Source organism: Geotrypetes seraphini, chromosome 5, assembly GCF_902459505.1.
Source record: "Geotrypetes seraphini chromosome 5, aGeoSer1.1, whole genome shotgun sequence".
NCBI classification, from domain to species: Eukaryota; Metazoa; Chordata; class Amphibia; order Gymnophiona; family Dermophiidae; genus Geotrypetes; species Geotrypetes seraphini.
In genome coordinates this window covers 213,850,125-213,875,960 of record NC_047088.1, presented here as the reverse complement: position 1 = coordinate 213,875,960, position 25,836 = coordinate 213,850,125, and the positions used below count along the sequence as shown (strand labels likewise).

General features: G+C 41.8%; 1 protein-coding gene across 2 annotated transcripts in view; it reads right to left on the bottom strand.

Annotated features, from left to right (window-relative positions):
- Positions 1–3,011: 3,011 nt before the first annotated feature.
- The window catches only part of PLA2R1 (phospholipase A2 receptor 1), a 206,411-nt gene continuing 183,586 nt past the window's right edge, over positions 3,012–25,836 (bottom strand). For both annotated transcript variants that reach the window (XM_033944552.1, XM_033944553.1), the window contains exons 27-30: positions 19,652–19,768; positions 10,907–11,083; positions 5,704–5,739; positions 3,012–5,152 (exon numbers count right to left, since the gene is read on the bottom strand). In XM_033944552.1, coding sequence (XP_033800443.1) covers positions 4,941–5,152; positions 5,704–5,739; positions 10,907–11,083; positions 19,652–19,768 — 542 coding nt within the window. In that variant the 3' untranslated portion in view covers positions 3,012–4,940. The remainder of the gene's footprint in view (positions 5,153–5,703; positions 5,740–10,906; positions 11,084–19,651; positions 19,769–25,836) is intronic.

Below are 25,836 nucleotides of genomic sequence, written 5' to 3'. Positions count from 1 at the left end.
AGAGTTGAGTGACTTGATGAAAAACAAAAAGAAAAACTGCAGAGACGATATACCCTTGGCCCTGCGGCTTTAGGGGACACCACGAAACATAGAAACATGATGGCATAGAAACATGACGGCAGATAAAGGCCAAATGGCCCATCTAGTCTGCCCATCCACAGTAACCATTATCTCTTTCTCTCTCTGAGAGATCCCGTATGCCTATCCCAGGCCCTCTTGAATTGTTTTCCCCTTCTCTCCACCGTCGTCTGTATTCCCCTTGGCTTCTGGGTCTCACTTTAAAAACTAATTACAGCCTGCAGAGGATCACTGGTGCTGTAGCGATTCTAGCAGGATGCCGTTGGCCTCCGCTGCACGTTCCCTCTGCTACGGTTCATCCCAGACCAAAACAGGATGTCACGTCAGAGGAGGGGCGGGGCTGCATCAGAGGGAACGTGCAGCGGAGGCCACCAGCAGCTTGCAGCACCAGCGATCTTCTGCAGGCCGTATTTCGTTTTAAAAATGAGACTGGGAGGCCAGGGGGACAACGGTGGAGAGAATGGAGAAACATGCCAGCCTTCAGGGTGCCCCCTGGTATAGCTATTAGAAGTACACGGAGGGAGGGAGGAGGTCCAAAGAAAGGGGTATATGCCAGTCTGAGGGTGGTGGGGAGGTGAAGAGGAAGAAATAATGCAATAAGGCAATACTAAAAATAATTTTTGTAACATGGCTATCTCAAAATAGCTAGTCTCCCTTTGAGGATGCACACAAATATTTCATTTTTCCTTGAGTCACTGTGCAACATATAACAATTTAATTTTCAATCTACTGTGGAGTCTATTGAGAAGTATAAGCAAAAATTAGCAAAAGGCAGACAAGTGTGCTGTTTAGCATTGTATTTGGATAGAGACGTCCAGATTTCCCCAGATATGTCTTCCTTTTGAGGCCTTGTCTGGGGGTCCGGACGGCTTTTCAAAACCCGCCACTTTGTCTGGGTTTTGAAAAGCTTTCCTCCACTTGGCATCCGTGCATGTGCAGATATCCTGCCTGATGAGGACAGGTAGCGGGGGCAGAGATGGGGTGGGATTAGGGGCGGGAATGGGGCATGAGGCAGGGATGGGTGGAACTGGGCGGGCCTGGTGGGCAGGTCTAGGGGTCTGGATTTTCTAAATGAAAAATCTGGTAACCCTACATTTGGAGGTCCTACTACTAAAGGTTCTCTAGGCTGAAAATTGCTCTCTGCTCTGGGTTGAAAGCATGGGTACTGGTTTCAGAGCATATGTACAGGTAGGTGCAGGGTAAAGGGATGGGGCAGTGGGAGGCAGGACAAAGGAAGGTTTGCTCATATTTTTTCATGCTAGTCAAGCCACTTGGCTTTTCTTCTCATAGTCTTGCCTCTCATGAAACTCCTGATTGGAATCAGTATCCTGGCACTGAAGTTGTAATAAGAAAAGAGGCTGAAAGAGAGCGAGATGGCCTTCAAATGAGTGACTCACGTCTTATGAATGAAGAGTTGGCATCTCTGACAAAAATTTAATTAGACCAAGTACCCAATGCACCTCTTAACATTAAAATGTGTTACTGGTATGCAAACACAAAGCAGACTGAATAAATGAAGACTCTCCTTGATTTTAAAAAAAGATTTAAACAAACGAAGGCGTGTCCATCACTGCTAGTAATGCAGTATGGGAAAGCTTTGCATTGTCAGCACATTTTCATGCTTCTAGTTTCATGTGAAGCGATCATTAGGGCTGGGTGAATAAAACCATTCAGAGAAGAATCAAACTAACATGAAGCCAATATTCTGGCTTGATTTCTAAGCCAAACATACTGGATAGGATATTATCATAAACAATACAGAAAATAAAAAAATAACACAGTGTAATTCTGGAATTTGAACTGCACACCCTACAGTGTTGGAAAGCTCTGTCTAGTATTGCCATAATTTGTCTTCTTCTTTTGGTCTGTGTGAAGGCCACTCTATAATTGTATACACTTATACAGGCATCTGATCAAATGCACATTTTATAAAGGAAAGCAGGCATCTACTTTTCTTTATAGAATGTTTATGTTTATTAAAATCTGATATCCCGCCGAAGCTTACAACAGTTCTCAGCATTTTTAAATAACAATAAAATGCAAATGAAAACAAGAAGAGAACTCCATATAAAAAAAATAGGAAAAACCTAAAATTAACATTCGTACCTAAAAATAACATACAAGTAAAATACATAAAAACAATAGCATCCTGATGTGTAAATAGTGCCCGGTAACCTTTCATTTAATGAATACGGTCAATTGGGAAAGAATCAGTTCCAAAAGCTAACTGAAAAAATGAGTTTTTAATAATGTCTTAAAAACTTTAAAATTTGCTTCAGATCGAATGTAATTCAGAAGTTGATTCCAAAGGCTAGGTGCTAAGTGAAAAAAACCCCTTATGTCGTGTATATTGAGGAAGAGTGTGGCGCAGTGGTTAAAGCTACAGCCTCAGAACCCTGAGGTTGTGGGTTTAAACCCACGCTGCTCCTTGTGACCCTGGGCAAGTCACTTAATCCATACATTGCCCCTGGTACATTAGATAGATTGTGAGCCCACCACGACAGACAGGGAAAAATGCTTGTGTATCTGAATAAACTCATGTAATCCGTTCTGAGCTCTCCTAGAAAATCAAATAAATAAATACATTCCTATTTAGTTCTATGAACTGCTGGCAAAACAAGTCTATTATCTGAAAAGATCTGTGTTCACCCTGTGGTATAAAGAATGGTCAGTGAACATAAGAATTGCCATACTGGAACAGACAAAAGGTCCATCAAGCCCATCAAGTCCAACAAGTCCGGGAGAGAGATGGGTGGGCGCTGACCTGAATATAAGACGAGACCCCTATTTTTTGGCCCAAAAATCTCATCTTATATTCGAGTATATACAGTATGTGAACATGGACAGTGATGCATGCATTTGCAACCGAACTACCACTGCCAGATCCCTCATATGTGTTAAGCACACTATATATATTGATTAGATTTTGAGGTTACTTAGAAATAATTTTATTTATTTGAAATTCTTTTTATTAGCTGGTTTAACACATTCACATAAAAAGAAAAAGCAACAAGAAACACTAACAATGAACTATGCATAACTGTTCAAACAGGATTTTTAGTTTTTAAAACCCTAACCCTCCTTCTAGAAACTGAAAATCTCTTCCCTGACACCAATTATAGACATTCACCCATTATGATGGTGGGGGGAGGACATTGGCTTGAAGCTGGCTGCAGGACATCACAGGCAAATGGCAGTATAAAGTCAAAGGAAAAGATTTATTGGTGAACAAGTAATCAAAACAAGACAGTCTGTTCCTATTACAGACTCACTTCCATCCTGGGCAACAACCATATTAACAATTATTTCCTTCTCTCTTAGTTTCATCTTCTTTAGTACAGTTCCAATTACTCATATATAAATTCAGGTCTGGTTCCAACTAGGACACTCATGATCTGGGTCTTCACAGAAGAATAAAGGCACTCCTTTACCATTGCAGTCTTCTCTTCCTTCTTATGCAATCCCTGGCTTTCTAAGCTACAGCCCACTCCTTACTTCTTTGGAACTCTCCCACAAGCATGTATTGCAGTCCATCCAATCCTTTAGGGAGGATTCCTTCACTTGAATCCTCTCACTAGCTAGGTTTACCATATTTGTTAAATAAAAAATGGGACATGTGGCCCTGCCTTGGCCCATTCCACACAAACCTCGTCTCCTAGTCCTCGTCCCTCCCCCTCTCCGCATGGTGGGTACCTCTCCAGTGGCAGTGGGGGGAGATGGTGGTGGTGTCACCCTTGGGTGGAAGTCTCATCAATTGCAGTCCCATTACAGGTACCAGTAGTACAGGGATAGGAGCTTGGAGAGGGGCCAAAGCCTGGACAAACTGCCAGGTTTTAGAAAATCATCTGGATATCGGGACAGGCATCTAAAAAGAGGATGTGTCCAAGTAAATCTGTACATATGGCAACCCTATCTCCAGAAGATCTCTGCACTCAGGAACTCTCTCCTGGATACCTCTTGCCTTGTAGCCTCCATGATCCACTCTGCTCTACCACCTGCCAGCTTGAACTCTACCACTCTGACTCAGCCGCTTACATGGCAGGAAACTACCGCTTGCCATAAGGTGCCTAAGTTGCAAACTTAGTGAGGGAGTGTTCTTAGGGACATCTGTTGCTATACTACTTACTCCCTCAAAGACCTCCTGTCCCATTCTTCCCTCACCCAATAAAGGACACCTATTTCCTCCCTCTTCCCTCCCTCCCCCACCCAACCCAACCATTGTAGGAGCTAACTTATCAGGAGATCCACAGATGTTCCCTACATTTTATGCTGTATTATACTGCAAGCCTAACTAGGCCATGAATTTTATTGAGCCAATGTCTCCCCAATGGCATACATGGTTGAGTTCAGAACTGCATGAGAGCCTCGAACCCTTCAAATCTCACTTTCTGAAGTGAAATGGTGCGATGGCTGTGTTAGTCCACTTTCCAAGGCAATAATATGAAGGGTTACCTTCTCGAAAGCTCATCATAAAATGAGTTGAGTTAGTCCAATAAAAAAGGTATCACCTTATTTACTTTCTTTATATAACTTTCTGAAGAAATAAATGCTTTCCAGTACCTTGAATCCCAAATAAATAAAACCTCCTTTCCACCTCTCCACATTTTGGAGGGTCTCTACTGTCATGGGCAGGATAGACAAGTGTCTATATGACATGCTTAACTTTTCTTTGGACTTGTTAAATCTAGTCTAATTTACTTTCAGTGTGCTTTTAAGTTTTAGTGCTAGTCGATAAAAAAAGTATTTTAAGATTAAATGAACTTTCAGAATCTTCATTAAATGCCATCTTTCTCTCTGTTCTGCCAGTGAATTTCACCATCCATTTTAATAAATCCTTAATTTATTTACTCCTAGGTATATGACTATTTTTCTCCACTTGCTTCAAGGTCAGAAATAAGAACGCTTCCTTCCATGTCTGGAGACCCGGAGTCAGGGAGTACGTAATGAACATATTTCAGCGAAACAGTTCTACAGGGCAGGCCATATTTCTGTCTCCAAATGCAGAATACAATTGTAGCAACAACCAGCATCATCACTGTGCTCACAGCCAGCGGTATGATTCCATGATAAGATGCTGAAACAAATAAGAAGCAGCAAAGCTCACTGACAAATATAGAGGAAGGATACTAGGCACAGTGGGCTGGCATGGGGAGGGAGGGAGGGGCATGCTGGTGCTGAGCAGAGGCAAGTAAAAAGTGGGAGACGTCGGTGACAGGGAAGGAGAAAGAGAGGGTGATACTGCAGGGAGAGGTAGAGTGGGTAAAGACATGGGAGATGCTAGGCACGGTGGATGGTGGGAGGGAGGAGGGAAAAGGAGGATGCTGGTGCAGTGTGGAGGAGAGAGGGCAAGAATTTTGGGCAGAGGGTGGTGGTTGGAGAGGAGAGAAATGCTGCGGAGTAGGGAGAAGGGAGGAAAGAGAGATACTGCGTTACTGCATTGGATATATACATAACACACAATTGGTCGAAAGAAAATCAAGAGACCTCTTCAAGGCAAATGAATGTGTAAGCATGCAAGATATCTAGACTGCTACATTGTGAACTAATTTTTTTGTTAGACAAGCAAGCTAGTGATTTAATTAAACAACCACTTCAAACGGTAAATACTATAGCTGTAAAGCTTACCTTTAAAGAGATTTGGATTTACTTTTTTATTTGCATCTGAAACATAATGAGAATTTCCAAGTTCAAAACCAACAGAAACAGAAAGTTGACAAAAATAACATTTCTGCACTTTAAACATGCATGTATGATCAGCTACTCTGACAAAATATATTTTTGAAAAAAATAAGTTAACTGAGATGCTCTTGATAACTGCACAATGTTACACGACGCTACAGCATTGTTTGTAGGTGTTCAATCATCACGTTGACAGATGCAATGCTGTCACTCCCATCTGTAATGCTACACGACTTTCTGTCTGACTAAAGTTAAGACCTCAGATAAACCCAGAAAAGCACTCACGATTGGTAATGTGGATTCTCTTTGATCATCGATGGAATATGATTTTGAAGTAGTGACAGGGCCCACTCTCAAGAGATAGACTCCTTTACAGGTAGGTTGGGATAATTATAGTCATTATTACTACAATCATTTTCCTATTTTATTAGGCCCAAATTCAAAAGGATTTAACCAGGCAGGAGAGACTTCTGCCATTAATTCTTGTTGCGAGTTTCAAGATTTGATATTTGGAGCCACTTAACCAGGCAATGCCACTGAATAGCTCCTCTGACCACCATGACATTGACTGGAAAGAGCTGGGTGATCTGGGGTGGAGCAAGAACAGCTACAGAAGTTATATGGGCACCAGTAATTTTCAGTGTCCATAGCTAACTGGGCAGCAGTGGCATAGTGTGGGATGTGGACCTGTCTTGGCTACCCCCTACCTCTTGAAATATTTGCTGGCAGCATCTCCAACCTGCTCATCACACCAGCTCGGCACTCCCTCTGATGTCACTTCCTGGTCACAGGACCTGGAAGTGACGTCACAGGGAAAGTCAAGGCAAGCAGGTTGGAGATGCTGCTTGCTGCTGCTGGTGAAGATTTCAAGAGGGGGGAGCGCATGGCTCAGCGATGCAAGGCAGCAATGCCCCAGGCATTTCTTTCCCTTGTTACACCACTGCTAGGTAGTAAGACTACTTAAATAACATCCTAACGTTGCCTGGCTTAGCTATGCGATTACAATAGTGATCCTTAGAATCTCCAGGTATCACCACTGAACATGATATTCAACACTGATCCCTGGACATAGCCCAACATTGAAATTTTAGGTCTAATCTAGTCAGTGGTGGTTAGCATTAAAAAAAACACCTCATCACAGCTGGCTGAAAATTGATTTGTTAGTGATTTGTTTGTTATGTAACTTGTATGGTGGTCTTGGTTTTGTTTACACTGGTTGTTGGGGTTTTTTTGGGGAACATTTGCCTATATTTTTGGGCACTTTGGTTAGTATGTCGCCCAGAAAACATTATCTTAAATAAGGGGCCTGTTTACTAATGGGTGCTAAATGCATGCGGTGACACGTGATTAGCACATAGAAACAGGTTACCTTCTGACAACATTAAATGGTTTTGTGGTTGTTTGCCTGTTTCAGCATATTAAATCACGCATTACTACATTTTTTTTTTTCAGACTTTTTTTTCCCCCTTAGGGGATGTGGCAAGGGCAGAGTATGACTGGAAGCATTAGCCAGCTAGTGCATTACACTTATTGTGTATTAACTAGCTAATAGAGTCAACATTGAACCAGAGAAAGAGATAATGGTTACTGCGGATGGGCAGACTAGATGGGCCATTTGGCCTTTATCTGCCGTCATGTTTCTGTTTCTAGTACAGAAAGGGTGGTAGATGAGTGGAACACTCTTCCTGAAGAGGTGGTGGAAACAGAGACTATGTCTGAATTCAAGAGAGCCTGGGATAGGCACGTGAGATCTCTCAGAGAGAGAAAGAGATAATGGTTACAGCGAATGGGCAGACTAGATGGACCATTTGGCCTTTATCTGCTGTTATGTTTCTATGTACCACATCCAAGATGGTACTGTGTTAATTTTCAGCAGATAGCACATGCTAATGGGAACATCAACACATATGTAACCTGCATTAAAAATAATGAGAACGCTCCCAAAAGATGCCATGTAACATTTGCACCTATCACATGGTAAAATCTTGCTTTGAGCAACGGTAACTGCAAATTGTAGTGCATTTTTAGTAAAAGGGCCCCTAAATGTGTTGTAACACCATAGGCCTGATTTATCTGGGACTTTCCAATAGCAATGAATAAGAGAAAACCCTTGAGAAATAAGCTTCTTTTGTTCTTATGGCTTTTGTTGTTGAAACAGCCTTAACATGAGCAAATCCTGGGGTCTTCCACATAAGAACATAAAAATAGCCTTATTGGTCCATCAAGCCCAGTAGCCCATTCTCACGGTGGCCAATCCAGGTCACGAGTACCTGGCCAAAACCCAAAGAGCAGCAACATTCCATGCTACCGATCCAGGGCAAGTAGTGGCTTGTCCTATGTCTTTCTCAATAAAATTATGGACTTTTCCTCCAGGAAATTGTCCAAACCCTTCTTAAAACCAGCTACGCTATTCGCTCTTACCACAACCTCTGGCAATGCGTTCCAGAGCTAAACTATTCTCTGAGTGAAAAAATATTTCCTCCTATTGGATGTAAAAGTATTTCCCAGTAACTTCATCGAGTTTCCCCTAGTATTTGTAATTTTTGACAGAGTAAAAAGTCAATCCACTCAGGGTTTTGTAGACTCAGCCATCTCTTTTCCAAGCTGAAGAGCCCTAACCTTTCCTCATACGAGAGGAGTTCCATCCACTTTATCAACTTGGTCATTCTTTGAACCTTTTCTAGTGCTGCTATATTTTTCTTGAGATAAAGAGACCAGAATTGAACACAATACTCCAGGTGAGGTTGCACCATGGAGCAATAAAGAGGCATTATAACATTCTTAGTCTTGTTAACCATCCTTTTTTTAATAATTCCTAGCATCTTTGCTTTTTTGGCTGTCACACATTGGGCAGAAGATTTCATCATATTGTCTACAATGCCACCCAAATCCTTTTCTTGGCCGCTAACCCCCAAGGTGAACCCTAGCATCCGGTAGCTTTGATTTGGGTTATTCTTCCCAATGTGCATCACTTTGCATTTGTCCACATTAAATTTCATCTGCCACTTGGATGCCGAGTCTTCCAATTTTCTAAGCTCTGCCTGCAATTTTTCACAATCTGAATGCATTTTAACAAATTTGAACAGTTTAGTGTCATCTGCAAATTTAATCACCTCACTCATCATTCTAATTTCCAGTTCAGGTGACGGCAAATGCTAGAAGGATGATAGTGTGCATAGCGAGAGGTATGGCCAGTAGGAAAAGGAGGTATTGATGCCCCTGTATAAGACTGGTGAGACCTCATTTAGAACATTGTGTACAATTCTGGAGGCTGCACCTTCAAAAAGATATAAAAAGGATGGAGTCGGTCCAGAGGAAGGCTACTAAAATGGTGTGTGGTCTTCATCATAGGACATATGGGGGACAAACTTAAGATTTCAATCTGTATATTTTGGAGGAAAGGCAGGAGAGGGGAGCTATGATAGACATTTAAATACCTACGTGATGTAAATACGCATGAGTCAAGTCTCTTTTATTTGAAAGGAAGCTCTGGAATGAGAGGGCATAGGATGAAGTTAAGAGATGATAGTCTCAGGAATAATCTAAGGAAATACTTTCTTTTACAGAAAGGGTGGTAGATGCATGGAACAGTCTCTCAGTAGAGGTGGTGGAGAGAGAGACTGTGTCTGATTTCAAGAAAGCCTGGGATAGTCACGTGGTATCTCTTAGAGAGAGGAAGAGATAATGGTTACTGCAGATGGCAGACTGGATATCCCATTTGGCCTTTATCTGCCATCATGTTTCTATGTTTCTAAATAAGTTAAATAGCACCGGTCCCAGTACAGATTCCTGTGGCACTCCACTGTTTACTCTCTTCCAGTGAGAAAAATGACCATTTAACCCTACCCTCTGTTTTCTATCCAATAACCAATTCCTAATCTACATCTGAACTTTGCCACCTATCCCATGACTCTTTAATTTTCTCTGGAGCCTCTCATGAGAAACTTTGTCAAAGCTTTCTGAAAATCTAGATACACTTCATCAACCGGCTCACTTTTATTCACGTGTTTATTTATACCTTCAAAGATGTCAAGCAAATTGATGAGGCAAGATCTCTCTCGGCTGAACCCATGCTGACTTCGTCTCCACAATTTTATTTTTTTTATAATTGTTTCTGCCATTTTGCCTGGCACTGAAGTTAGGCTTACCGGTCTGTAATTTCCTGGATCTCCCCTGGAACCCTTTTTAAAAATCGGCGTAACATTGGCTGCCCTCCAATCTTCAGGTACTACAGATAATTTTAACGATAGGTTACAGATCACTAACAGCAGGTCAACAATTTCATGTTTGAGTTCTTTTACTACCCTGGGATGCTCGTATACCATCTGGTCTAGGTGATTTATCATTTTTTAACTTGTCAATTTGGCTTAGTACAACTTCCAGATTCACCGAGATTTCTTTCAGTTTCTTCGCATCATCACCCTTGAAAACCATTTCTGGTTCAGGTAGATTTCTTATATTTTCTTCTGTAAAGACTGACGCAAATAAAACCTGTATAAATCATATACTACTAGTTTATGGCCAAGGGCATGCTCAGCTTTTGCACTATGGAGTGCCTTATGCAGTAGAAATTACAATCTCATAGAGATGAGGTAAGCTGCCCAGAATGGCATTTACTTCCCCAAGCTCTTTACGAAGCAGATTGGAGGGGGCTATTTTTGGTTTTTATCTGCTGTCACTTCTCGTATGATACTATTTATTTCCAGGACTGACATGGCTCAGGCATGTCAGACAGATGAAGTGCCTGAGTCCTGTGAAAGCGGTGGGTGGGTGGGGTGGGGAGGGAAGGCTGCTGCAATTAAGATGGAGACTTCTACTAGTATGAGTGCTGCTGAGGATTTGGCTTTGCAGGAAGTTTCTCTTTAACCATAAACCAGAAAGGGGACTTCAGTCTGCCTTGGTTTTCACTCCCAGTCTTCAAGAGCTACTAATACCTCAGGCTTTCAGGATATTCCTAATGAATATGCATGACAAATTTGCATGCTTACTACTTCCACTGTATGCAGATCTCTCATGCAAAATCTGATTTGTCAGCTATCAAGGTCTGGGCATGAAGACAAAGGGAACGTTGGGGGGGGGGGGAGGGTTAAAAGAAAGGAACAAAATGATAAAACAATTGTGGTTTTACCTGCTTCAGTCTAATACTTACTTGTATGCGTTTTACATATAAATCCGTTGTTTTCCCTGCACTGGGATAATTGCCACAGTCCATCAGAAATCTTCAGAGCAGCACAAATGTCATCTGTCCAGTCACGTAATTTAGGCTGCTTTACTCCCCAGTTTGAATAATTAATGCTAGAACCATCAAACCATGCTATCACGTTATCTAAGGGAAAAAAAATTCAATTGTGTCTTACATAAGGACTAGATTTCCTTGTGCAGAGATATTAAGGATAATTAATTTAAACCAATAGGAAGTGTAATACATTCTAATTTGTCTTTCTTCAACATGTACTTCTTATGCCAAAACTGCTATCTTTGCTTTCCTTCTTGCAACCTTCCCCGAAAGAACTCACCAATTCTGAAACCTCCAGAGTTTGATGTCTGCCCATCGACCTAACCTCTATGCCAAATTTTGTAAATCTTGATCTAGCTGTTTCCAAGGTATAATGAGAAAAATACAAAAGCAACATCACACACCACTTTATTTTGTGTTTGTGTAGTTGCATTTTATTAATTGTATTATACCTTAATGTGTTTCTCAATAACATTAATATCCTAGTATAATTCACTGTTAATGTATACTTATTTTAGTAATAGTTATATTTAACTTATGTTTATATATCTTTATTGAAAATCACTGAATCACAATCTTGCTAGATAACAGAAAGAGCACTAGCCACCTATACACTGAAAATGATTTAGTTATAACAGAATCATAAAGAGAGGAAGAAAAATGGTAAAACTAGAGGGCATGAATTGAGGTAGGGTGGCAGACTTTGGAGCAACATTAGGAAATTCTTTTTCATGGAAAGGGTGGTAGATGCCTGGAATGCCCTCCCGAGGGAGCTGGTGGAGAGGAAAACAGTAACGGAATTTAAAAAAGTGTAGGATGAACACAGAGGATCTCTAATTAGAAAATGAATGGTATAAAGGCCAGTGCATGGTCTGTATTCCGTATATGGTGATTTGGTTTAGGATGAGCTGGGGAGGGCTCCAATGACAGGATGGTTAAGATAGGCTGGAATGGGCTTCAATGGCAACTCCAGCAGTGGGAACCTAAAGACAGTACCGGGTGGACTTCTATGGTCTATTGCCCAGAAATATTAAAGAAAAGACAATTTAATCATGAATATACTGTATGAGTGTGACTATTGAGCAGACTAGATGGAACATTCAGGTCTTTGTCTGCTTTCATTTACTATGTTAAAGATCATTTTTCCTCCTTTAGGAATACTCACCAACATTAACAAGGTATATTCTTCAAGAATCCCCCTGGCCCCCTTTCTCCTCCTCTCCTTGTTTCCTAGCCCTATTATTGATGGGCAGAGACTAATACTATAGAAACAATAACAAATTTGATTGGGTTGCCAAGAGATCAAGGTTCCAGTGTATTCAAAACATCTATGTCAAACTCACATTAGTAAAGAATTCAAATAAGGGGTCTGTAGAAAGAGTTATATTTAAGGGAAGATTAAGTTCTTACCTTGACAATCTTCTTGCTAGTAGAAAGGCAAATGAGTCTTGAACCATAAGAACATAAGAATTTCTGCTGCTGGGTCAGATAAGTGGTCCATCATGCCTAGCAGTCCGCTCACACAGCGGCCCTCTGGTCAAAGACCAGCGCCCTAACTGAGACTAGTCCTACCAGCATACGCTCTTGTTCACCAGGAACTTGTCGAACTTTGTCTTGAATCCCTGGAGGGTGTTTTCCCCTATGACAGACTCCGGAAGAGCGTTCCAGTTTTCTACCACTCTCTGGGTAAAGAAGAAGCTCCTTACGTTCGTACTGAATCTATCCCCTTTCAGCTTTAGATTGCCTTCTCATTCTCCCTACGTTGGAGAGGGTGAACAACCTGTCCTTATCTACTAAGTCTATCCCCTTCAGTACCTTGAATGTTTCAGTCATGTCCCCTCTCAATCTCCTCTAACCTTTCGCTGTATGGCAGCTCCTCCAAACCCTTAACCATCTTAGTTGCTCTTCTCTGGACCATTTCAAGTAGTACCGTGTCCTTCTTCATGTATGGCGACCAGTGCTGCATGCAGTACTCCAGGTGAAGGCGCACCATGGCCCGGTACAGCGGCATGATAACCTTCTCCTATCTGTTCGTGATCCCCTTCTTTATCATTCCTAGCATTCTGTTCACCCTTTTTGCCTCTGCTGCACATTATGTGGACGGCTTCATCGACTTATCGATTAGAACTCCCAAGTCCCTTTCCTGGGAGGTCTCTCCAAGTATCGCCCCCGACATCCTGTATTCATACATGAGATTTTTGTTACCGACATCCACATTGAACCTCATATGCCATGTTGATGCCCATTCCTTGAGCTTGATTATGTCACGTTGCAGGTCTTCGCAATCTTCCTGCGTCTTCACCACAATGAATAGCTTCGTATCGTCCGCAAATTTAATCACCTCGCTCGTCGTACCTATGTCTAGATCGTTTATAAAGATGTTGAAGAGCACGGATCCAAGCACCGAGCCCTGCGGCACCCCACTAGTGACGCTCTTCCAGTCCGAGTATTGTCCATTTACCTCCACTCTCTGTTTCCTATGCTCCATCCAGTTTTTAATCCACGTGAGTATTTCACCCTCGATTCCATGGCTCGCAATTTTCCGAAGTAGTCATTCGTGCGGAACCTTGTCGAACGCCTTCTGAAAGTCCAGATATACAATGTAGACCGGGTTGCCCTTGCCTATCTGCCTGTTTACTACCTTAAAGAAGTGCAGCAAGTTCGTCAAAAAAGATCTGCCCTTGCTGAAATCGTGCTGGCTGGTCCTCATCAGACTGTGTCCGTCAAGGTGATCAATGATGTGGTCCTTTATCAGCGCCTCTACCATCTATCCCGGTACCGAGATCAGACTCACTGGTCTGTAGTTTCCCGGGTCTCCCCTCGAACCTTTTTTGAAGATCGGCGTAACATTTGCCACCTTCCAGTCCTCCGGAATCTTTCCTGATTTGATCGACAGATTGGCTATTAGTTGAAGCAGTTCAGCTATGGTCCCTTTCAGTTCCTTGATGACCCTCGGATGGATGCCATCCGGTCCTGGAGATTTAGCATTTTTAAGCCTATCAATCTGCCTGCATACCTCTTCTAGACTGACCGTCAACCCTGTCAGTTTCCCCTTTTTCACTTCCAGCATATAGACTGATAGGTTCCGGTATGCTGTGTATATCCTCTTTGGTAAATACAGATGCAAAAAATGTGTTCAGTCTGTTGGCGATTGCTTTGTCCTTCTTTATTGCTCCCTTTATTCCTTGGTCATCCAACGGTCCCACCGCTTCCTTCACGGGTCATTTCCCTTTAATATATCAAAAGAACGCCTTGAAGTTTTTTGTCTCCTTGGCTATTTTTTCCTCATAGTCTCTTTTGGCCCCTTTTACTGCTTTATGGCACTTGCGTTGATGTTGCTTGTGCTTATTCCAGTTTTTGTCTGTTTTTGATCTTTTCCACTCCTTAAACGAGATTTTTTTGTCTCTGATCGCTTCCTTAACTTCTACAGTGAGCCAAGCCGGTTCTTATAGATTTTGTGCCTCGGTGACTGTATCCTTAAAAAGAGACCAAGCTTGCTCTAGCGCAGGGGTAGGGAACTCTGGTCCTCGAGAGCCATATTCCAATTAGGTTTTCAGGATTTCCCCAATGAATATGCATTGAATGCAGTGCATGCAAATAGATCTCATGCATATTCATTGGGGAAATCCTGAAAACCTGACTGGAATACGGCTCTCGAGGACTGGAGTTCCCTACCTCTGCTCTAGCATCTTTACAGTGTTTATCCTCTTCTTAATCTTCTTCCCCACCATGTGTCTCATCCCTTCGTAATTCCCTTTTCAGAAGTTTAGTGCCGTGGCTGTTGTTCTAGACCGATGTTTCACCCATTTCCAGGTTGAAGCAGATCATATTGTGATCACTGTTTCCCAGAATCCCTTCTACTTCTAAATCCTGTGCCGTTGCTCGCAGCCCAATTAGAATTAAGTCCAGAATTGCGTTTCCTCTCATGTTTCCTTGACAAGTTGTTCTAGGAAGCAATCACCTACAGTTTCCAGGAACTTGGTCTCTCTAGCACAGCCTAAGGTACCGAGGTTCCATTCTATCCCCGGATAGTTGAAGTCACCCATGATAACTGCATTGCCTCCCTTACAGTTGCATTTAATCTCATCCGTCATTTCTCCATCAATTTCTTCGGACTGCCCTGGGGGTCGGTAGTAGATACCTTTCCTCATTTCTGCTCCATTTGTTCCTGGAATTTTCACCCATAGAGACTCTAACTTATCCGTCTGTTGTCTCAGCCAGCCATCCAGCGCAAATCTGACACAAATCAAGGGTAAAACAGCTTGAGGAGTCTATACTGATTTAAATCAAGGTGTTTTTAGATAGATAAAGACTTTGAAAACCAAATTGGGAAATCCAAGATGGCCACCATGGCAGCGTTTTGGCGTAAAAAAAAAAAACACAAAAAACCGGCCTGGGAAAGCTATAGTAAAACACAAAAAATTGTGAAAAAGCGTTTTTGGGGGTAAAGGAAATAAAACCTAGCTCCAGAAACCTTTAAAATTGAAATTTGAGACCCCCCCATGATGTCTCCCATAGACAGCAATAGACTGTACTCACAGTTCTGTTGTAGTTCTTTCGGTACTGTGCCTGCCTCAGCTCTAATAGCAACTGGGAAATAGAGAAGACTTCTACCTTAGACAAGCATGTAAAAACAATCCAAATGCTTGAATCTTTGGGCTGCCAGTCAGACCAGAAATTGGACTGAGACCTCAGACCCTCACAGCTCCACACCAGGGGAGGGGGGAGGAAAACACAACCAGTATCCAATAGGACCCTCATGACCAACACAGGGACACACAAGCCTGCACTCCAGCTCCAGAAACCACTCAGGACCTAACTCCAAGAGTGTTAAAGCAGGCTACCTAGGAAGGTTACCCGGAAAAAGGAGAGAGGCGAGTGTAGCATAGTGGTTTGACCTACAGCCTCAGCACCTTTGAGGTCATATATTCAAACCCTTCGTTGCTCCTTGTGACTCTGGGCAGGTCACTTAATCTTCCACTGCACCAGATACATTAGATAGACTATGAGCCCAGCAGGACAGATAGGGAAAATGCTTGAGTACCCGATTTGTAACCCATTCTGAGCTCAAATAAATAAAGGGTTGCCCTCCCAGCTACAGACATCAGCCACAAGAATCTGGAGTGCCAAAAAGGCTCAAAATTGGGATTAAAAAAACCCCCCAAATAATAAATCAACAGCGAGCAGATCAGAAAGACACCTTCTAATTCGTGAGTAGAAGGAAAATACTAAGGAACCATAGCTCAGCCCAGTGAGTCAAGAAGCGGAGCCAAGAGAAAAAATGTAGATGATGCCTTCTACACAACTTGTGACTACACAACTGGGTCAAGAGTCATATAACTTTTGCACTAGAATTTAATTTGATAATGTTTGTAACATTTTACCTTTTGTATTTCCTGGATTCTTTAAAATATTATATTGTTCTTTTTCCTCCCTTTTTGAAATTGTAAACCATCAAGATGTATCTAATGACTGTGTTGTATATCAACCATAGAATAAAAAGTAGTGGCTTTATTGGGTTATCTCAAACACACCTATTGTGATTAGATAATAACGAGATTAATGTGATACCGTAGAGATGATTTCAGAATGAAAAACAGGAATAAAATATATAAAATGTATTTTTGTTCTGTATAATGCTGGCACTCTAAATACTGTTTTAATTGCATGCCTCTCTTTAAATCAGTTTTCATGCTTTTAAATACAAAACATAATTATAATTAAGACAACTTAGTAAGGAGTCCTCCCTTGATATAGCTCGGGCTTGACCTCTGAGGCAGCTTGCTTGTGGTGTTGCTATTGTAAAGTGATCTTACAAAGTCATTAATTTTACCCTCATGTCTGACATTTTTTTTGCTTCTCTCCTTGGTTAATTTAATGCCTGAAGGTGTTGTGTATCTTGCTCCTTACAATGGGGAGGTCAATTCTCAAAGCCATTTATGTGGATAAATAGTAATTTCTGCATTTAATTGGTGTCTAAACACTGCCCTCCTTCGATGCAGCTGGAAGTATGCATGTTTGTGCTTTGGGACACATGGAGAAGTTTACAGGAGCATTTTAGGATGGAGAGGAAAACACACTTAGGGGTAATCTTAAAAGGATATTTTGTGTATAAACCCAGTATATACATCAAAGGCCTTTTATAAAATTATCCAACATGAAAAAGTGCATGCAGTGATATGACTACATGTATTTTTATGCAATTTGTGTATTGGTGTGTTCAGAGGTATAGTTTGGGAAGAGCACAGATAAGAGTCATGATTATAAAAAATACGTATTTCAAAGACAGTTTCTGAGCAGGTGTGTAAACGTAGCAGCCACACTTCAGCTGTGACCTCCACTATCAAATAGTCTTGTTATAAATAGCTGAGCATACCAAGGCCTACATGGCCAAGCTCTCTACAGGCTGTAAAGCAGTGGTCTCAAACTTGCGGCCCAGGGGCCACATGCAGCCCCCTATATACTATTTTGAGGCCCTCGGTATGTTTATCATAATCACAAAAGTAAAATAAAACAGTTCCTTGATCATATGTCTCTTTAGCTATAAATGACAATATTATTATTAAAACTTACCAAAAGAAAAGATTTATAAACTATAAAGAGTTTTACCTCATGCAAAATTGTCATTTCTTTAATAAGACATTAACTATTTTTTCTGAGGCCCTCCCAAGTACCTACAAATCCAAAATGTGGCCCTGCAAAGGGTTTGAGTTTGAGACCACTGCTGTAGAGGCAGATGTCCTGTGTGTCTTTACAGAAGAGTCTCAAAATACTTATTAGTACTTATTTACCACCGTTTTGAAGAACTTCACCCAAGATGGTGTATAGCAGAGGTCTTCAATGCATGGCCTGCGAATCAATGGCGGACCAGCAAGATCCGGTGAATGCTCACTGTTTCCATTCCCAGCAGTGCTGCTTTTATTTTTCATGCTTCCGGTAGTGTGATTGAAATAAACACATTGCCTTCGGAAGCCCAGAAGCTTGCTTTCTGCTATTGCTTCCTGTCCCAACACAGGTGAGAAGCAGTAGCAGAAAGAAAGCTTCCGGGCCACCAAAGGCAGTGTGTTTACTTCACTCACAGTGCTGGCAGCCTAAAGAGTAAGAGCAGCACTGTTGGGAACAAGAACGGTGAGGAAGCACTGGATTCTGCGGGGGAGGGAGGAAGGGAATTGCATGGGAAGGTAAAAGATGCTCGACCATGGGGATCGGGATGAAAGGGAAAGAAAGATGCCAGATCTCCAAGGGAAGTAAAGGAAAGGAAGGGGGAAGAAATATCACACCATGGTGTGATCTCATCTGGAGTATTGCATTCAATTCTGGTCTCCTTATCTCAAGAAAGATATAGCAGCACTAGAAAAGGTTCAAAGAAGAGTCACCAAGATGATGAAGGGGATGGAGGAAAGACGAAAAAGGTTAGAGTTCTTCAGCTTGGAAACAAGATGATCGAGGGGATATATGATTGAAGTGTACAAAATCCTGAGTGACTAGTTAAGATCTGGAAATCATTGCCCGAGGTTGTGGTAACAGCGGATAACATTGCTGGTTTTAAGAAGGGTTTGGACAATTTCTTGGAGGAAAAGTCCATACCCTGCTATTGAGACAGAAATGGGGGAAGCCACTGCTTGCCCTGGATCAATAGCATGGAATGTTGCTATTCATTGGGTTTTGGCCAGGTACTAGTGACCTGGATTGGCCACCGTGAGAATGGGTGACTGGATTTGATGGACCATTGGTCTGACCCAGTAAGGCTATTCTTATGTTCTTATAGGGATTCCAGAACATGGGAGGGGGAGGGAAAGAGAGAAAGATACCCGACAAAAGGGATGAAAAGGAAGGAGGGAAGAGAGATACCAGACCACAGAAATGGGGGAAAAGAAGGAGAGAGATGTCAGACCATTGGATGTGGAAGTGGGGAAGGAGAGCAATGTCAGATCAGGGAAAGGAAGGAGGAAGAGATTCCAGATTAAGGTAGGGGGAGGGGGGAAGGGAAACACAGAGAGATGCCAGACCACAAAAGTGAGAGGAGAGGCGTGATGGAGGGGAAAGAGATGCTAGACTGTGGGAAGGAGAGGACAAAGATCCCAGACTCCAGGAGGAGGAAAGGGGGGAAGACATGTCAGACCATAGAAGTGGGAAAGAGGAGGAGATGGTACACAAGGATTGAGGGGAAGGGGAAAAAGAGGGAGGAGATAGTGCACAGGGGTGACAGTGGACAGAGAGGGAGGAGATGATACACAGGAATGGGAGGGGTAAGAACCCACAGGGTATCAGCAGAATTGCTATTCTGAATCATATATGGTAATACTTAGCAATTCTCAGTTACTTCCACCATCTTGTGAGGTAATGCAGAAAAAAAACATACCAACACCACACAAATAGATTGGTTAAAAGATACAGGCACAGTCGTTTTGTGATGATTTCAGATAACCAGCCACATCCAGTGGTATCCTACTCAAAACAAAACTTCCACGTCCACATTAGTCTTCTTATGCTAAGGCAATATACAGGGGAGACTGAATTAAAGTTTATTTTATGTTGAAGACTGCAGGAAGGACTCACAACCAAGACCTGCTGTATTTTGCAATTGTGATCCCTTTGATCTTAGGCCATGATTTTAACTCTTTTTTTTTTTCTAATACTGGCTATCTTTTCACTTACTGTCTATATCGAGCATAATGTCTAACCAAACCATATGGACAGATGAGACAAAATTGCCAAGTTCTTCTAAAAGAAAGGTATTTTCATCCTCATCTTTAATAGATAGAAGTGTAGATCCTGAAAATGGAACAAAAGAATCAAGATTAGTTGTTCTTACTTTATGGCTAAGTAAAATCGTTCAGATATACAAGGGGAAAGCAGGTTTAGGGGATAATTTCATAATAGGGTGCCTATATGAAATAACTAAAACATGCCTCTTCTCAAAGCAATATAGGTACCTACATGCATTCATAAGAGAGATGCTTACAATGATCCCCAGTGGTATGCAAATCTTCATCTGAATGTACTCTATACCCGTATGCATGTATTTTTTTTTATAAAATATGCATGTATGGACTTGTAATCATAAGAGGGGATCTTGTAAAACACTCACAAACTGCGTTACTCGCAAACTGACTGTATTGTGGCAGGGAGTTGAGGTCAGTAATAGGCAGGCCTCAATTGTCATCACTGTACCCAGCTGAGCAGTTCTCTGGAGTGGTCAAAATGATAATTGCACAATTTGAAAATAAAACCCGGGTTCAAAAATAAAGCTTTTTATTCAGTCCCACTTGCAGGGATATACAAGCAAAACAAACATTAGGTGTTATCACTTCACATCCAGTCAGTTCACATCCAGTCCCCAGTTACATGAAATCAAAATCACAAAATAGAATTCACTTTATCAGTTTCAGCTGTTGCAAAACACAGTTCATAATACAGTTTCACAAATATCAGTTCTTTCCTGGATTCTTTATAAGCAATTCCAATAATTCTGGATTCTTTATGTGGTCTTTAAGCACACTTTAGCCAGTGGTTTGGCTCAAACAGTTCTTAGCATGCTTTTAACTCCTGGCTTAGCACTGCTGAACTTGTGCTTTTAATTAAGAAGAAAGGAATTCCCTTCCCCTAGAGTAGTCTCTATGGCTTGAAAGTAAAATGTTTGGTAAATGCCTTAGCTTTGCTTATCAGCAGTTTTAAAGCAGAGTTTTTTTTATTGACATTAGCAAACTTTAGATTACAGACTCCTATTCCCACTGCATTTGTTCAGTATCTGGCAAGCATGTTAAATTAGATTCTTCATCTTTCATAAGCATATTCTGAGTAGTGGCTCGTGGCCAGCAGGGGGTGCTGGTTATGGGACAGAAATGGGAATGGATGTTAGGACATGATAAGTGCAGTATTTTTTGTGGAGTTGTTTTCTACAAAAGGCCAGTTTTTTGTATGATTCTGGGTAATTCTAGTTAGAGACAATTCTGTGTCAGTTAAGGACCATGCCCAAATAGAAGCGTACGGAAAAACAGGTGAATAAAAATTTAAATATAATGTAGCTAAGGCCAGAGAAAAATACACTAAGGATTAATATAAGGGAAAGCATAATAATATCTGTTTATGCACTTTGCTGTTGAGCCAAATCATGGTAGAAATCATGATTACATGATTACATGGAATCCAGTTTGGGTTCTCTGTTTGGACACCATCTTGTGCCAGTGAATAGTATTCTGTCTTCTTTGTCCTCTCTGAGTTTTCCCGCTCCCAGCCTCGTGGTGTTAATTAACACCAGCTGTGCTTGCTTTAGACTGGTAAAGAAGGATAACGTGTTCTAAACTAAGATATAAAATGCATTAAGTATGAATGGCTGAGTTATGAATGGAATGAATGGGGCCCCTGGAGTGATTTGTGTGACTGGAATGATGGCTGTGACTGTGTTGAACAAAAGGACTGAATTTTGAAAAACATATTTTATATATTTTAAACCTGAAGAAACACTAAGGAAAAATCCTGAGCACAACATCTGGAAATAATTAGAGTCAGTTTCCAGCATAGGAAGGGGGGCATTGGAAGCCCATGCTTATCACTGTGTGTAACATGAAGCTGTCAGCTTTCCTCTTCCAGACTAAAGTTACTGTCAATTTAGGGAGAGGTTGAGCATTTCTCAGCACCCTGTTAATAATTGTAGAATTCTTTTGAATAATGTTATAATGTTAATTCAGAAATCAAAAGTAATTTTCTGAAACTTTGTCTAACTTTTAAATGTGGAGGAATGTTTCTTTGTCCAACTTTAAGACCACCCATAGAATTGTTATTGGTCGTTATGATGATAATGTCACTGAAAAGCCAACAGTATATAATAGGAAATTTGGAGCTAGTAAAACGAGACCGTTGTGAGAAGGCCAGCCTTTGGCCACAATAACGATCTCCCATTAGCGCAATCGGTAAGCAATGATGCTGGATTCTTTTGATCTAATAATGGAAAAATAGAAACAATAATTCAATAAATCTTGGTTATAATTTTTAAAACCTTGCGCTGGTGTCATTTTGCATGTATAATTATTTTCAAACCTGAAGCTTTCACAAATGGCGTCAATGACCCTTGCTCAATTCCCATCTGGCTCATTGATACTCTCCCCAGTTACAGAACAAGATCTACCTCTTTTCCTTCTTTTGGAATGGGTTCCTGGTATGACCTCTCTCGCAACCTGGGTGTGGAGAGTTTTGCAGCCAGCTGTCCACGTTCAGCTCTCCTCAAGCTGGTAGCTTGAACTGTTGAGGACACAGGGCTTTTGCTCCCAGGCTTCAGTGTTGAGATAGGGATCACCCTTTGCTTGCAAGTATAGCCTGTTTTGCTGTTAGCTGTCTCTGCTCATGCTGTCCCTCCCCTCTCTGGTTTCAGGGTTCTGATTTTACCTACACCTGCAGGTCTAGCTAGGGCTCTGATTGGCTGAGCCTTGATCAGCCTGCTTACCTTTGCTAATGTTTTCCTCATGGTATTATCAGGTGAAGATATTCCCACTCCACCCCCCCAATCTGTGCTTTCTTCTTACCAGGGCTAGTGGGCTTTGGAATTCCCTGATATTGCACAGGCTTCTCCCTTAAGGACAAATAAGCTTTGTGCTTAATCTGTGTAGTATTGCTACTGGGTTTCACTGCAGTGACAGGGTTTGCCTTAACCTGCAGCTTAGGAATTTTACTTTCTGTGGGCTTTACCTTGTCAGAATATATTTATATTGTTGCCACAGGGGGCGGTGGACTGCATGGTGGGGACCCTCTATGGCGGCAAACACCAGTCCATCACACTTCCCAATAGGGAGAAAGCCCTACAGGAACCATGTCAGTGCACAAATGCCAAAGAAGTTCACTCTCAGATTAAACAGTCCTGCAGTTCATTTGATGTGTCTTTTATTCTTCAATACGAAGAAGTATAAGCAGCATTGCAGTTAGGCAAAGAAAAATAGGTGCAACATTCCCAAAAGCAAAAAAAATAAAAAATAGGCACAAACACATTTCACTGAGAATAGGCTTCCTTTCAGGCAAAAAGGGCACACCCAAGCTTATTCTTGAGCCTAGACTTTCTAACAACAAAAATATCTTTGTGTCAAAACTCTCAATGGACAAAAGTCTTCACTAACATAGTTCATTGGCATTGCTTCATAACGTATGTTCAACTGGCTCTGGTTTCAAACAGCTGGAGCCTCCAACTCCTAAGGGCAGGGAGAATTGTTGAGTCTGCTTTCTATGGCTTCCTAATGCTTCCATAAAGCTCTTCCCAAGATATATTAGCAGACTCCTCCCAAAGCAATCCTCAGCTTCTTGCTGAGCCAAAATAAAATAGTAAAAAAGAAAGAAAACTCTTCAGTTTAGAAATAGAAACTGTTTCCTCTTCAGCACAGTGTTGTGCCCATCCCCCACTAAGTATAACAAACACTGCAATAAGTGTCCTTCACTACTCACGGCTCAATCTCACTAGTTTTAGCGAGGAAAAAAGGAAATCCCTCCAGAATTCAGTCCAACTTTTAAGGCACAACCCCCCACTCACTTAAGGCTTTTAGGTAGAATCCTTGTCAAGGCAAAACAGTAAGTTGTCCCATTTCAACTCACTTCCATATCTTCCATTTCCTCTCCTCCTGCAGCAAGCTGGTCTGTAAACTCTATGGGCTCTTCCAGGTTTAGAGCTTCCACCTCAGAGGACTGAGGAGCTTCTTCAGCCTCTACCATTTCCTGACCATTACCTTGCCATAAGCTAGGTTCACTCTCCAGAAAGTCTTCCTCCTCTGCCTCCTGGTATGGAATGAAAGTTTCCTGCTTATAGTGTTGCCAAATATGTTTTTATAATCCCGCCAAATTACAGTGAAAAAGCAGCCCCAAAACAGCCCAAAGTATGATAGAGTGCTGAAAAGTTCTCAGCCCAACTAACTTCAGTTGGGACAGTCTCTATAAAGTAGTGTCTGAACCTAATCACAGAAAATACAAAACAAAATTCATAGCCACAAAACAACTCTTTCTAATTGGATTCAAATTGTTCCACAGATCTGGAAGTTCCCTAATAATCTACGGTGAGGGGATCAGACAGTGGCATTCCTAGAGTAGGTGACACCTGGGGCAAATCATTTTTTAACACCCCCCCATTATAAAAAGGGATTGGTGGAACACCCCTAGGAGCTGCACCATACTGCCCTCCGCCCCCTGCTTGGTATGACACTGCCTGAGTGAAGGAATTTTGGTCTTCAAAAGTTAATTAAAAAAATGTATTAAAATTAGTCCAATAAAAAAATTACATTATTTCCATTTTCTATTTATAAATGTTTATCAATACAACTACAATACGACTTTATTCTAAAGCAACAAAAAAAATCTTTTTCTACCTTTTATCATCTCTGGTTTCTGTTTTCATCATTTTCTCATCACTCTCTATACTATCCAGCGCCTGCCCTCTTTCTCTGTCCCTTTCATTTTTTTCTGTCTCCACTCCCTCTCCAACGCTCTGGCATTTCTCCCTTCTCCTTTCCTCTCTTCCTTCCCACCCCAACTCATGCCATGGTCTGGCATATTCTTCCCTTCCCCCATGTCCTGGGATCTCTCTCCTCTCTTCTCCTTCCATCTCTTATTATCCCTCCATGCTCTGGCATTTCCTTTCCTTCCTTTCCCTCTCTCCCTGATGGTCTGGCATATCAGTCTCCTTCCCTCCCCTATTACATGGCATATTTCTCCTATCCCTCCCTTCCATTTATCTCTTCCTCCCCCTCCATACTCTGGTATCTCCTCTCTTTCCTTTCCCTCCCTCCCTCCACCCTGGTCTGGCATCTGTCACCTTCCCTCCTCTCCATGCCCTGGCATCTCTTTCTCCCCTCTCTGTGGCCTAGCATCTCCTTTCCTTCCTTGTGGTCTGGCATCTATTTTTCATCTCCTCTCCCTTCCTCCCTCATCAAGTGCAGCATTTCTATCTCCGTCCCTCCCTTCCTTTGACACTCTGCAGTTGGCAGTGCAATGTTTGCAATTTGCTGCTCTTGTTGGTGTCAGGCCTTCCTCTCTGCTGGGTCCTGCCTTTGAGGAAACAAGAAGTAGGCGGGACCCGGAAGAGAGGTAGGCCCGATACCAACAAGAGCAGTGAATTGTGAACAGGGGGATGGACTGGTTTTCTCTTCCTGTGGTCTCTATCTCTCCCTATTGCTTCCGCTCTCTTCTCTTTATGCGATCTGGCATCTCTCCCTCAAACTCTTCCACCACCATTCCATCCTACTGTCAAACTCAACAAGTCCGCAGCTTTCCTTCTCCTTTCCATCCAACACAAGTTATGCCATGATGTAGTCCAGATTACCACCCAAAAATCTAAAACCAGCCCAAAAATCCACAACCCGCAGCCACTTAAACTTTCCCATAACCAGCATTTCCGGCAAGAAAACCACAGACCTAGCAACTATGCTTGCTTATCAGTATGTAAGCCCAAACCTGCATGTACCTGACCTGGGACCTGGCTCTCTTGGGCTCCCCCTGTGGTCATTCTGCACATTGCTGGATTTTCTAAATGCAGGGCATTGTTTCTGCTTTCTGCATAAAGGTTTGCAGACAGATGCTTTCTGACTGGGCATAATTTCAACTTCACTATCACTCATGTCATTCTGCCAGGGTTCATGCTCAGGAGTGGCTCTTTATGGATAAGAAGCCAAATCAGTCAGGGAATATAACCTGGGCTACTGGTGTGCCTTTTTGACCTCAGCACTGATCTTCTTTTGGTTCTTAAAGGGGACCAAAGCGGGTGCAGAGCCTGGTTGGTCACGATATACTGTATAAATATATATATATATATATATATATATATATATATATATATATATATATATATATATCTTACCAATATGAAGGGTGAG